At 43.5% G+C, this 15,207-nt stretch overlaps 1 protein-coding gene across 1 annotated transcript; it reads left to right on the forward strand.

The window, feature by feature from the left end:
* Positions 1-9,142: 9,142 nt before the first annotated feature.
* LOC130404471 (uncharacterized) lies at positions 9,143-12,365 on the forward strand. Its single transcript, XM_056609222.1, has 3 exons — positions 9,143-11,117; positions 11,213-11,529; positions 12,001-12,365. Exons 1-3 carry the CDS (start codon positions 10,384-10,386, stop codon positions 12,363-12,365), a joined length of 1,416 nt encoding a protein of 471 aa, XP_056465197.1. The 5' UTR covers positions 9,143-10,383.
* Positions 12,366-15,207: the final 2,842 nt, after the last annotated feature.

Genomic DNA, 15,207 nt, shown 5'->3' on the forward strand with positions numbered 1-15,207 from the left:
CAAATTGCAGTTCCTTCGACCCAACCACACACGCTGGACCTCCTTGTTCTTCGCTGTAGAAAGGGATGTCCGCATCGAGAAGGAACAAGGAGAAACGGCGATTCGAAATGTATGCACAGCATTGAAGATAAAGATGTAAATTGGAAAATCCCACTTTGTTTATTAAAGTTTTGAAAAAGGTCTAAGCCTTGAAATGAAATAGTTTATTAGCTATTTTACTGTATTTTGTAATTATGTATTTAACATGGACAGACTGTTCACAATACATACATTGCAAGGATTCAAATGGCTGTCAGCAAATTTTGATCTGTACATCTTTTATAGGCTCAATCCCAGAGTTGGGATTCTGAATATGCTGCTCAACGTCAACCCTGGCCCTCAACGTCCTCCAGGGTGAATCATCTGTGCATATGGACTTCCTGCTGCCAACACTTAACGAGTTGCAGTACAAGCTGAACAAGCAAGAGTCAGCCTGCAAAGTCTGTAGACCACTCAGACGCTCTGCAGCATGGGATCCAAAAACGTTTTGGAGAGACAATGAAAGACCCTGAGCTGATTGCAGCAGCTATACTGTCACCAAGGTTCAGAGCATCCTGGACCACAGATGATTACATCCTAAAATCTGGTAATATACTTGAGGTAGTATGCCATTCATGTTAAACATAAATATCATACAAACAAGAACCAGTGATATAATGGAACTAATATTGCACATTATTCAAAATGGCATCAACCATCACATTTTCTCAAAAACTTTTTAAAAGGAGCCCATAAAACGGTCGGTCTTAAACCATCAGTGGATGGTGAATCTTTCTATCTTCCCGGGGGTTGGGGGGCTTAGGGCTACCAATGCAGAAGAGGTTCTTGAGGTGGAGGGATGGGCTCTGTGGTGGCAGCGGCCTCAATGATCTCCTGAAAGAAAACATAACAAATAAGAAGGAATTACTGTATATGGCAGAAATGGGTGACATGGCCACATGTTATGTACAATATATAATAACAAATAGATATTTCTACCAAAATAACAAAAAAAAGACACTGGTTTATAAAAAAATAACTACATCAAAATTGATCCACCGTTCTCCAGGCTATTAAGCATTTTTAAAACAAACTATTGCATTACTTGACAGGGGATTAAAGCTTATATTCAACCTGGAGTCTCTAGAATATGGAACATATGGATATCATTGTCCCATTTTTTTCAACAAAATGGGACATGGAAATATGTCCAGTACTGACGTCCCTTTATTTCGAAAAACTCGCCACCGGAGCTCCACAAAAGCAACAATCCCTTTCTCCTCCATGACGCGGTTCAATCTGGACCTGATGTGTTTCTGTGTTACTGAGAGTATCATTCCATCTCTCTGGTAAAGCAGGTACATTAATTAGCTGAATTAACCCCAGTTCGATTAAACCCTTCGCTTTGTTGTGAATAAACTACCATTTCAAAATAACCTAAATTGATAGGTAATTAATTTAAATTAGTTGTTATCTCTCTAGCGGAACAGACAGGACCAGGTTGATATTTGGGATGATGTCTACAGAATAATTGAATCTGCTTTTTTCTTGTTCCCTTCAATGGAAATCAAAAAACTCCCATAGTTCTCCACTTGAGTCCAGGAACAATTTGCTCTGGTTTATTTCCTCGCTCTATTTCATTTCTCAAACAGCCACCATTCTTTTCTGTTCTTCTGCTCACTCATCCATAACACACACACTCACACAACAACCAACCACATGTGCCCGCATTGCTTCCACCTTCACGAAGTCACTAATAGCTTTTTGTTTTAGTTCTTACTGAACAAAAGTTGTTTATTAGTTTATTATTATTTTTTTGGAAAATCATAGTAAAGACGGCAGAGATATACATTGTAAAGTGAAATAAATGCATTTTCCAATGTTTAAACTGCTCTATCATTGCGGTAAAAACACATATGCTCGGCTGTCGAATAGGCCTACAAAGGGTAGATTCCATAGTATACCCATGCCAAATTTCAAGTCTATATCTGAAATTGGATGCATTAGTTTGAAGTTACCTTTCTAAACCACAGCCTCTGTCCAACACAGGCTTGGCCTTTTAAATTACACACGTAATTTCGCAAACATCCGTTTGACAGTGGATGTTGACACAGTATGCTTTAGAAACATGGTTGTGAATGTTTTGATCTGTAACTTCAGGCAAACCAGTTTTTAAGGCATACCACTGCCATATTGCCATAGCGACCAAGTTCACCATACTTCCACGTACGGAAGACTTCTATTTATCAAAATATACAGTCAACATAGTGTAGTGGTATTGCGTCGGACTCCTCACAAAGTCGCTGGTTCGAGACCAACCATTCTGTGAGACATGGCATGACATCAAATAATCTTTAAAATCATGTATCCATTAGGCCACCACCATACTCATACAGTCACTGACGGTCATACAGTAGGACCCTGTCATGGTGGCTTGCAACTTAAAGGGACACTGTGTAAAAATTACTCCCATCTAGTGGTACAATTGTATATTGCATTCAAACTAATAGTGCTCGCTTGTTCAAAAACTACGGTGGGCAGTATGTGCCAAGAAGCTGTTTCATGACATCCAATACTACCTCATCGAGTCATTTGAGTGATGATGAGGTTAGTTATTTCAAACAAATTTCAAACTGCATTGAATCATTAGTGTAAGCTAATGATGTATGATTAATTATTCCTCGATTAAGATAGTGAATTATTTCAGTCATCATTCACGCTGGCTCAGAGTGAAAACGCGTTTGCATTTCCTGTACCACGTAGTGCATTTTGTCCCTCTCGGCAGTTCATAGACCGGAAGAACATTGAAGCCTCCATGAAGCTTACCCGTCCTATGTAACTACATATTAATTATTCTTCGCTCAGGAGGATAAGTGAGATTTTTGGCAGAGATAATTTTACACCAATGAGGACTTATTTATGAATGAATACGTTGATTTGAGGTAATAAATGACTTAAAATATTACACAGTGTCCCTTTAATGTATTATTTATTTTTGTATTAATGGCTCTTCCTTTTCTCTCCGTCCAACTTCACCCTCTCGTTCATACAATTGGAATTATGGAAAAAGTGAAGCATTTTCCCAGGCCGTCATTTGCACCCGCTCACAGGAAGTGCATGTGGGATGAGTCAGAAGTCTGGGTTTTTATGGAGGTGAAGGGTGGTGGGCGGGGCTGAAAAGAGTATTTATTGCAGTGGTTGGCCTCAATGGAATAAATTTCAGTGAAGCCACCACAGCCTGTGCCCGGGGTAATGGCCTGAAAAATCGGATCTGTCACAATTTCTACAGTTGCACATCTTTCTCCTTCCTCTTGAAGTCCAGAGAGGCAGAAGTCGAAAGTATATTCTTGAGTAAAATAATAATGCAATAAAGTATCTCTGTATTTATAGATTTTTCTAGCAGCAGTTTGTTTTCCCTTGGCGGTGTTATGCAAAATATCCGAGTTGCAATAAGTACATTTGTCAGAAATATCTTTTCCCAAATGTAAGAATATTGACCGTGGTCCATGCAAACATCTGAGCCAACCGTCCATAAGACAACATTTATGTAAAACTGCAGCTTTGGCTTATTTGATTCAAGTTGACAAGACGACCGTTCAATCTCAAAATATACATGAATTTATAGACCAAGCAATGACTTATTTTCTGCAAACAGTTTTATAAATTCAACTCGGCCCATTAAAAAGGAGTCATTCAAAATAAAGTGTCCTTCAAATGGGACAATTATGCTGAGCTCCAGCAGTATATATCATTGCATACACATTGTTTCGCCTGAGTGAGAGCATTACGGAACCACCACAAAGAGCAGTGTGTGTGTGTGTGTGTGGGTGAGCCGCTCGTTCACACGCAGCATACACTTTGTCACCTCAGTGAGAGTACTAAGGAACCCCCTTAAGGAGCGCTTTTTGAAAGTGATTCACGGTGGGGCAGTGGGATGATGAACTGACTGCAGACCACAGAGGGGAGGGGAGGGGAAGAGTGGAAGGGAGGGGGCCGATCCCCTGTGGAGGGGGCTGATCCCCTGTGGAGGGGGCTGATCCCCTGTGGAGGGGGCTGATCCCCTGTGGAGGGGGCTATATTTGGTCGCATTTTTTTAAATCTCATGCATGGCTATGAGAGCAGCATCCCAGACACCGCCTGGGAGGAGAAGGGTTGTGTGTGTGTGTGTGTGTGTGTGTGTGTGTGTGTGTGTGTGTGTGTGTGTGTGTGTGTGTGTGTGTGTGTGTGTGTGGTTTGGGTGGTTTGGGGGGGGGGGGTGAAGGTGTGTGTGTTTGTTGGGGGAAGGGGGCTTGATGGGAGGTGTGTGTGTGAAGGGTGATAGTGGAGGTGTGTGTGTGAGTGTTGGTGGAAAGAGGAGGATGAGGAGGTGATGGAGAAGAGATATGGGGGGAGGAGGAGGAGGAGGTGTAGATGGAAGGGAGGGATGCCTATTCGAGCCAGCAACTGCAGCTAAGAATTCCCAAACACATACTATAATGTGAGGCAATACAGGGCAGTAAGAGGCCAATTCAAATGCAAAAGCGACTGGATTGCTTTGCCTTGCAGAAATGATCGATAAAGTCGATGCAAAGCAATAATGGGTGAGTAATGGTGCATTTAAACATGAGGGCGATAAAATACCAGCGCAGTGCAAATGTTAAGTAGCCTCTATCTCTATCTAGCTCTATGGTCAGTGACAGAAGAGATTATCCATGGATAGTTAAATTGCATTTTTCCAGGGCAGTCCACATTACTTACAGCTTAATCCCCAATGTGACGCCATCCCGCTATCACTGCAATCCCCTCGCATGCAGAACATTATCATGCATAATGTTTGTGGGAATAAGCATTGCGGCCTGTATGTGAATATGTGTGTGTATATGTGTGTGTGCGTGGGCATTCGCATGTGTGTGTGTATTTGCTGCTGTCTATTTGTGTGTGTGTGTGTGTGTGTGTGTGTGTGTGTGTGTGTGTGTGTGTGTGTGTGTGTGTGTGTGTGTGTGTGTGTGTGTGTGTGTGTGTGTGTGTTTACTTGTGTGATTGTGTGTGTATGGAGAGTTGCACATTATCTAGAACAAGACCAAAAAGAGAATTTGAGAAAATATATCTTAATAATATACCCTGAGTGGAGTACAGAAAAATGTTTACGAGAGAGAAAGCGAAAATGAAACTATAATAGACTCCAAGAATAGTTGATGAGACAATGCAAGTCCAAGCAGATGAGGCGGTCGGTGAGGTGGCGGTTGGGATATAATGCTGCTCCACTCTCATTACTGCTTCTTCACTGGCAGTATTGTTTGTGAAATGGATGTTACAAGGTTATTATAGCCTTTACAGGCAGCTCACCCACCCCCATCCCCCCACGGCCGACGTTGGATACCACTCCCCCCTCTCATCCCTCCCTTGTTGCTGCATCTTCGAAGAACGACAGAACGGCAGGTTGAATTGGGGAGTCGCGCTGGTAAGAGGGGAGGCTACGCTTCAGTTCCTCCCGCACCCTTGGTGCAAGGCACACAAAATCAATCGAGCTGCCGTAAAAATCTATGAGGGGTAAAATGCCCTCCACAATCCAGTAAGTTTCCCCTTCTCCTTTTCCCATCTGGCGGTTCCCTTCTGTTCCACTGTTTGCATTGCGCTTAAAAATACAAAGAAAACAACTAAATGTTGGAGAAGTGATTCGAACTGTGTCTCTCTCTCTTTCTCTCTCTCATTCTATTACCCTCTCTCGGAAGACGTTCATTCCATAGTTGCGGAGTTGGATGTAGCTGTAGAGCAAGACTAAGATCTCAACTGTGACATGGAGTTAGATTAACAAAGGATATGTTGCCTAATAATTAATATGGCTGCTAAGGTGTTCAGGTCCAAATAAGTAATCTTTAAACTTTAGTTAAAGGGATACTTCACAGATACAGAACCACTGTTCTAGCATTATAAAATCGCTATTGTAGTATTAAAAAAAAGTTTTTTCTTCCCTCAGTCTAACCCAGTCTTCCCTTGGCCCAGCTGTCCTCCATTTCTCCTGACCTGACGTCAAATGACGTGTTTGACGTCATGTCAGTAGAAATTTGCTTGCCTGCTAGAAGGGCAGGGGACTACAAACCACTGGTTCGGCAAATTTGTAAGACCACCAATAAGGAATGAGGGGGGCGGGAGCTCGCGTACGAGATGTAAACACAATGTCCGCCATGTTTCTTCACCGGTTAGCTAAAGAACTAGACCGACACAAAACTCTGACCATGGCAGAAGCTAATTTGAAATGGGAAACAGCCAAAGTGGATTTTGAAAAGCTATTGTTGGATTCGGACATTCAGGGCTATTTGCACAAGCCAGAATACAGCCAGGAAGAATTGACACAAATAGAGGCGGACGCTGCTGCGGCTGCAGCTAAACAAGCCTTGCCTGTTGCCGAGGACAAGGAGCCGGAGTGCGCCGGAGTGAACTGGTGGTGTAACTGCTATGTTCGCCTATAGACATTAACACGGAGTCCCTGTGCTACAGCGAATTTCAGTCATGCCAGTTTCTTCTAGAATAAATGGCTGATTCTGGCAAGGACGGGCCCATGTGTGTAACCTCTCAGCCAGGCTTTACGCCTCATCTGAAAATTTGGGCATTGGATACATATTTCCGGAATCAGAAAGTGAACTGGACACGCCAGCCAAAGCCCGCCGGGAGAAACAGACGCCTGAGCATAGAGTAAGTGTTGTTATTTTTTTACTAACACATTGGCTACGATAGTTTTGAGACCCGGGGAACGTGACAATGTAGTTATCCGAGAGTAGCCGATCTTATTGGCAGAGCATAGGCTACGTTACGTTAGCTTGAAGTCTGTGTAATGCTGTATAGGCTACTCAAGGCATAATTTATCTTGCTTTGCTAATGTTGTTCTCTTTCTTTCTTAGACAGTATCGGCTTCCTGTGTTGTCCAGGCCATCACAGCTAATTACCGAGTCGTTCACGAGCTTTCCATCAAAAGACTCGAAACTCACCTGTTCAGAGTTCACCTCGACTCTGCATAGCTACCCAGCCCCTTCCGGCCACCATGGGTTGTACGTCCTGCAGAGGTGTATAGTAACGAAGTAGATGTACTTCGTTACACTACTTAAAGAGCCCATGCCATTAAAATCACATTTTTCCTATTGTTTGTTAAATAACATAGGTCTGAATAAGTTTGTGAGCTGTGAAATCTATGTAGTTTGTCTGCTGTATGCAATAGGCAATGAAAGGAAAAAGGCAGAAGAAATGAGCCGATCTGGATAAGGTGACACTGTGACGTAGCGTTGTCAAATTATTATTCATGGCCCTGCCCACTTGGTTGGTTCGTAACCACCCACAAGAATGCTGAAGGAGTCGTGATTGAGCTAGTGCTAAATGCTAATACGTGTACGGTAGTTGCTAAGTTCGTAGTAACAGGCTAGTTACAGAATTTTGAATGCAATGGCAGAACAACATCGCAGTACATTAACTGCGACATGCTGCCTGCTGCCGGTTGCCGCGAGGCACCACCGCCGCGAAGCACCACTGCCCGGCAGCGGGCAGCCGGGCGGTGTTGCCTCGCACCGGCAGCAGGCAGCAGGCAGCAGGCAGCGCGCGGTTCTGTCTACTACAGATTGATGTGGAAGTGGAAGAACCAGAGACGTCGGAGAACCCGACGAAGTCCTTTGTGATTCATTATATCGTCTATAATATGTATTATTTGATATAGATATCTATGTATTATATGATATTATTTAGATATAGAGCTCCAGGACTGTAACGCAAGTGTTGTACATTCCTTGTTATTTGGATAACCGTTCTGCTGTTGGTGTGATGGCGCATAACACGTCGGACTCTCGTCCCTGGTATTTCTACAACTAGACTCGTAGTGGGGGTTATCTCAGCCATGGTTGAGAATGAATTGGGGGAAAGGAACTTTGGCTTCGACTCCCTGAAGTAGGCATGAACCACGACATGGAGGAGAAAGGGATTGTTGACCGCGGTGGTCTCCCGCCGGAACCTCGCTGCCGATGGACCACCGCCTCGGCTTCAGGAGGCGGTGATTAGCGCTGACCGCTGCCGAGGCGGCGGGAAGCAGGGCTCAAGCGGGATACATTCGCGGCCAACAATCCTTTTCTCCTCCACGTCGTGGTTCATGTTCTTGAGGGAGTCAAAGCCAAAGTTCCTTCCCCCAATTCATTCTCAACCATGGCTGAGATAACCCCCACTACGAGTCTGGTTGTAGAAATACCAGAGACGAGAGTCCGACGTGTTATGCGCCATAACACCAAAAGCAGAACGGTTATCCAAATAACAAGGAAGTGTACAACACTTGCGTTACAGTCCTGGGGCCCTACATCTAAATATTGTCATATAATACATAGATATCTATATCAAATAATACATATTATCACGGCCAAAAGCTGTGTGCACCTCCAGACGATATAATGAATCACAAAGGACTTCGTCGGGTTCTCCGACGTCTCTGGTTCTTCCACTTCCACATCAATCTGAAGAAGACGTTTGAGATTCATAATAGCCTATCGTCTGGAGGCTCACACAGCTTTTGGCCGTGATAATATATATTATATGATATAGATATCTATGCATAATATGGGTTTCTAAGAGCCATTGCGATACATCCACCGTAAACAGAGCGCATGGTACTGTGGCTACAAGCTGCTCAGGGCCACACCCCCACCCCCCTCCTTGACCTGCCTTGACACGCCCACCGAAACAGCGCGTTTGGGGGAAGCTCAATGTGCGACTGGTTCGGAGTGGCTGTAACTCTGCACCACGGCTGAATTTCGGGGAAGTCTTTGAATACTGTGTTTGTGGCCCACTAATACCTATATTAAAGCATCCATAAAATAGCATGGCATGGGATCTTTAAGTATTTTTTTTGAGGATTTGTACTTTACTTGAGTTTTTTTTTTTATCAGGACTTTACTTCACTACATTTATAAGTTAAAAAATATACTTTTAGTTTGTTACTTTGACATTTGCCACCTCGTTACTCGTTACAAATTAAAATAGTCTCTGCATGAGATTCCGAGAGGACGAGAAGAACCACGTACGGTACTCTCGCGAAGAAGGTATAAATGCGGGATGCGCGCGCCGCGCGGGGGCGGCAGAGAGATCACTACAAACATGGCAGCCGCAGAGCATGTGGATGAGGGAGACACAGAAGACGACGCACAGCGTTCAACAGAAGTCGACGACGGACACCAGTGGTCATACCTGGAAAGTATGTTCAGCTACCTCGGGATGGGGGCAAATTCCTACCGAATTAAGTGCATGTTATGCCTTCCGAAGTGCCACGAAATAAAGGCCTTCAAAAACTCCCCGTCCAACCTCAAAAAACACATCGAAGTAAGTGCATTAAGTAAGCAATGTCATTTCATGTGGCAGGAGGGATATACAAATGTGTAAAACATAGTTTTAGCTAACATTACAGGCAAGTTGCTAACGTAACGACGTGCTAGCATGGTTGCGTGCTAGTAGCAAGTTGCTAACACTATGTGCTAACGTTAGCAACTTGCCCGTATCACACGTGTGGTGGTGTCGTGGACAAATAAACCTACGCCACACACACACGCACACAAGTGTTATGCAGGAGTGTCAATAAACAGGGTTAGCATCTCGAACGAGGCAGTTTTCCTCCTGCATGATAGATTTTTAATATCAAGTGCTTCACTTTTTTTAATGAAAAATACACAAATAAATCATACAAAATCTGTAACTTGGAAGTTAAGCAATAGGCTATTGAAAATTTGCCTGTTTGTTCATAGGAACTGTAGTAAAATGGCATGCTGTTCATTAAAATAGCTTTGTGTTTGTTTTTTTAAATTGTATTTGTTGTGCAGCAATTAGATATCCAAGCTCAGTGTCCTGTATGATGTTTTAGCTTTAAATTATTTGGTATTTTTGAAAGATAAAATATAGTTGACAGTTGACCAACATTTCTTTTTTTTTATTAATGTTGGACATGCCCACAAACGGGACATCAGGGTGAAAGGGGTTAGAAATCCAGACCTGTCATTGTGGTAACTGTTGAATGATGTCTTGAGTATAATTTGAACTAATATTATTATTCATTTTAATTTTGTGTTTTTCATGTAGAGGGCACATCCACAACATCTAAAGAAATATGAGCAGCTGACCTCACAAAAAAGAAAGAGGGCTTCGGAAGCTGGGACCTCCACCCTCAAACAGACCACGTTGCTGGCTACCCGATCCATATCTCAGAGTGCTGATGACAGGGCCATTGTTAAGTATGTTGTCAACAATCTCCAGCCATTGTCAACTGTCGAGAATGAAGCCTTCAGAGAGCTTCTCACAGATCTTCTTCCTACTGCCAAAGTCATCACACGGGTCACCCTGCGATCAAGGATTGAAGATTTAGCAAAGTCTATGAAAAACGTGTTAACTGAGGAGATGAGTAAAGTGGACCACATCGCCACCACTACAGACTGCTGGTCAATTAGGAGAAGGAGCTTCCTTGGTGTGACTGCTCATTGGGTGAACTCTACAGACCTAACTAGACGATCAGCAGCCCTAGCTTGCAGACAGCCAAGAGGTTCCCACACCTTTGATGTTTTGGCCACCGCACTCAATGACATCCATACTGAATATGGCATCAGGAACAAAGTTGTGAGGACAACAACCGATAATGGCTCCAACTTCCTGAAGGCTTTTCAAGTTTTTAGTGTGGACAAAAACAATAATGAAGGAGAAGAGAAAGAGGATGAGGAAGGGAATGAGATGGAGGGAGTGGAATTTGTTGACATGACTTCAATCCTTGTTGAGAATGATGGCTTTGAGTTTGAGCTTCCGAAACATCAACGATGTGCTTGTCATCTGCTCAACTTAGTGTCTACAGTTGATGCTGAAAAAGCAACAGCCAACGATGGATACAAAAAACTGCAACGCTCAACATTCATCAAGTGTTATGGGCTGTGGAATAAGTGTGGAAGATCCTGCCAAGCAGCTGAAGCTGTGGAAGATTCCTGCTCCCTCCAGCTGCTACGACCAAACGCCACCAGGTGGAACTCAATGTTTATGGCTGTGGAAAGGCTCCTCAAGATTCTGAGAGAGAAGGGAGAGCCAGCTTTGAGAGAGATCTGTGCAGAATTGAAGGTGCCAATGTAAGTTTGAATTATGTATTTTTTATTTTAATTTTATTTTTGGGTACAATATTCATGCATAATTGTTAAACAGTGGTTTGTTTTCTCCCTAACAGGTTTCATCCAGTTGAGCTCACTTTCCTAAAAGAGTACTACACGACCATGAGCCCTGTTGCCCATTCCATCAACATCCTCCAAGAAGAAGTAGAAGTCCAGATGGGATGGCTTCTTCCGACTATTTCCTTGCTGAGCAGCAAACTGGAAAAAATAAAGATTGCACTGAAGCACTGCAAGCCGCTGGTTGAAGCCATTCAAGTGGGCATCCAGAACCGTTTTGGTGAAATGTCAAGAGACCCTGAATTGGTTGCTGCAGCGATTCTCATCCCAAAATTCAAAACGGCCTGGATCAAAGATGATGCTACACTGAAAATCGGTAAGACAACATGGAGAAAATAAAAGGACGAAAATATCCATAAAATTAAATTGTATCCATTAAATTACAAATCTAATGCACACTTACTACATTTTTTAAATTATTTTATTACTCATTTCATACACCAGTCTAATTTTGAATAGTGGTTGCGCCAATATCTAAGATGTCTAATTGTCAGAGTCAAGACTTGTGTTTTTCTCCTTATCTATTCCCTGAATTTGTGTAGCCCACCTGCAAGCTCACACTGCCTTGGTTGTAGATCTGTTATTTTCACAATTTCTCACAACTTTTTTTCTACTTTATATCTCTTTTTTTTTGTTGCTAATTTTGGCCTTTTGTTTCTGATAGTGTTTTTTGTCAATGTAATATTATTTATTCCTTTAGAATTATGGAAAATGTCATAAATGTAATTAAATTTGTCCAATAAAAATGTGACTGTACTATGCTAGTGTCACCCTCCCTGTGTTTCAGGGTTGGACTACATCAGGGAGCAGTTGGAGGATCCTTCTATTTCAGCAGAGGCTGGATCTGGCTCATCTGATGAGGGAGACTTCTTCCACATCCTGAAAAGTTCCCACAAAACATCAAGCGCCACCAAGCAGCTTGATTCGTACCTGGCCTACTCAAAAGACGACATCAAGATTCTCAAGACGTTTCCTGTGGTTCTCAAGTTGTCTGTCAAACTCAACACACCTCTGCCTGCTTCTGCAGCTTGCGAAAGGCTGTTCAGCATAGCAGGTCTCATCTTCAGCCCAAAAAGAGCACGGCTAGCTGCAGACACTTTTGAAAATCAGCTTCTGCTGAGGATGAACCGCAAGTTCAACTTCTCCACTTGAACCAGAAAGTTTGTTTGTGTGGTGTTACTGTGCCTCAGCTCATGAGGATTCCCCCAACATAGTTAAAAAGTGGTTCTTATGTTAAAGACATTGTTTATTTTTGAGTGGTATTCTATACCACATTTCATTCACCTGAAAAAGTCAAATAAAAAACAAGGGGAGAATAATTTTGGGTTGTTTTGCTTCCTTTCATGCGTACTATAAAATACTTGTACTTGTACTTTTGATACTTGAGTATATTTTTTCACAAGATACTTTTGATACTTAAGTACATTTAATGTGAGCTACTTTAAGACTTTTACTCAAGTACATTTTTTTTAGGTGACTTTAACTTTTACCAAAGTAATTTTCAGTTATGGTACTTATACTTTTACTTAGTTATTATTTTCAAGTACTTTATACACCTCTGACGTCCTGGCACTTAATGTACGCACTTATTGTACACACTTCATCTACATTGCACTTATTCATATAACTTAATTGTGTAGCATCTGCAGTAGCTGCTATCATTGCTTTACACAGGGAATGGGTTAGCCTAGCGATTGTTAGTACTTGCACTTGGTTCTATGAACATCTTTACTGTACTGACAGCGATATAATGACATATGTACTTATTGTAAGTCGCTTTGGATAAAAGCGTCTGCTAAATGGCCTAAATGTAAATGAAACTGTCTGTAGCTGTGTCACTGACCACTGGAATTGTCTGTTTTGTACGTTTAAACTCTCATGTGCGGTGTTCTGCGGGGAGGGCCTCTTACATTTAGGGCATTTAGCAGACGTATTGTACAATACAATACAGTGTACAGTGTACAATGGTGGCCAGAAGGGGGAGGGTGGCTATGCAGTGTCGAGGTGGACTCTGAACAGGTGAGTCTTGAGTCTTTTTCGGAAGATAGTGAGTGACTCTGCGGTCCTGAGAGCGGCAGGGAGCTCGTTCCACCATTGAGTTCACAAAACCAAGAAAAGTTGTGGCTTTGCTGAAAGGCCTTTGCTAGCTCTGAGCGATGGCGGTACCAGACGTCCAGCTGAGGTAGTTTTGCGGAGGGATCGAGCTAGGGTGGGTGGCTTTAGCAATGCTTGGAGGTAGGCAGGGGCAGTTCCATCGACTGCCTTGTATGCCAGTACCATCGCCTTAAATTTGATGCGAGCTACTACAGGGAGCCGGTGGAGGTCCCGGAAGAGGGGGGTCACATGGGAGAACTTCGGTAGGTTGAACACGAGGCGCGCTGGCGCATTCTGGATGCGCTGGAAAGGTTTAATCGCAGAGGCAGGAAGTCCAGCCAGGAGTGAGTAGCAGTAGTCGAGGCGGGAGATGACCAGTGATGGGACTAGAAGCTGAGCTGCTTCTCTTGTGAGGAAGGGCCGGATTCTGTGGATGTTGTAGAGTGCAAATCTGCAGGATCGGGCCACCGCAGTGATGTTTGCGGTGCAGCATAACTGATTGTCCAATACCACACCGAGGTTTCTGGCAGTTGGAGAGGGAGATACAGTGATGTTCTCAACGGTGACCAGTAAGTCCATGTGTGGGCAATCTTTCCCTGGGATTAGGAGGAGCTCGGTTTTGTTGAGGTTAAGCCTCAGGTGACGTCCGCCAGACATTCCGATATGTGTGTTGCAATCAGGGCTTTATCAGATGAGGCGAAAGAGAGAAATAGCTGAGTGTGGTCTGCATAGCAGTGATAGGAAAAGCCGTAAGATGCAATTACCTAGCCCAGAGATCGGGCATAGAGGGAGAACAGAAGAGGCCCCAGTACAGAGCCTTGAGGGACACCAGTTTCAAGCGTGCAAGGTTTGGACAAGGAGCCATTCCATGACACTTGATAGGTGTGGTTCGTCAGGTAGGATGTGAACCAGGAAAGAGCAGATTCAGCGATGCCAAGTTTGGCAAGAGTGGCAAGGAGGATCTGATGGTTTACCGTGTCAAATGCTGCGGACAGGTCGAGGAGAATGAGAACCGATGAGAGGGACGAGGCTCTGGCAGCACGGAGGGACTCGGTCATCGTGAGGAGAGCCGTCTCAGTGGAGTGTGCCTTCTTGAAACCTGACTGGTGAGGGTCAAGGAGGTTGTTAGATGAGAGATAGGAGGACAGTTGGTTAGCAACGGCACGTTGCAGTGTTGTAGACAGGAATGAAAGAAGAGATACTGGTCTGTAGTTCTGGATGTCGGTGGTATTAAGAGTTGTTTTTTTGAAGAGAGGCTTTTCGCTTGAGACATCCTGGAGGAGAGAGGATGGGATAGCCTCAGGGGGCAGGTGGTGGCATGGTTAGATGTTATTATTCTGTTGACCTCTTCAGAGGTGAGAGGGCTAAATTGAGTAAAGACAGAGGAGGGGATGGGAGGAGGGAGAATGGAGGCAGGGATAATAGAGGAACTAATGTCCTTCACTTTCTGAGTAAAATATATGAGGGGCCGTCTGGGACAGAATTCATACTTGGTCTTACACTATAATAATTTTACGGGTTGGGTTAGCTCAGGAGTCAGAGCAGTTGTCTTGTAACCGAAAGGTTGCTGGTTCGATCCCCAGCTCCACCCTCAGCTGAGTGTTGATGTGTCCCTGAGCAAGACACTTAACCCTAACTGCTCCTGACGAGCTGGCTGTCGCCTTGCTTGGTTGACTCAACCGTCGGTGCGCAATGTGTGTATTAACCGATGTAAGTTGCTTTGGATAAAAGCGTCTGCTAAATGCCCTAATTGTAATTGTAATAATCTTGCATACACACCACTATACTCACACACACACACACTACTATACTCCTTTTAGATGTATGCATGAGAGTGAATAGTCGTGTATGTTAGAGAGTATAGTAGTGTATGTGAGAGAGAATAGTAGTGTATGTGAGA

The sequence above is a fragment of the Gadus chalcogrammus genome, chromosome 2 (genome assembly GCF_026213295.1).
Source record: "Gadus chalcogrammus isolate NIFS_2021 chromosome 2, NIFS_Gcha_1.0, whole genome shotgun sequence".
NCBI lineage: Eukaryota > Metazoa > Chordata > Actinopteri > Gadiformes > Gadidae > Gadus > Gadus chalcogrammus.

Bases quoted from the DNA above. Each gene is read 5' to 3' on its own strand.
- LOC130404471 (XM_056609222.1), top strand. From the start codon at position 10,384: ATGAAAAACGTGTTAACTGAGGAGATGAGTAAAGTGGACCACATCGCC. The intron at 11,118-11,212 runs GTAAGTTTGAAT...TCTCCCTAACAG, and splicing joins GCAGAATTGAAGGTGCCAAT to GTTTCATCCAGTTGAGCTCA. The intron at 11,530-12,000 runs GTAAGACAACAT...CCTGTGTTTCAG, and splicing joins TGATGCTACACTGAAAATCG to GGTTGGACTACATCAGGGAG.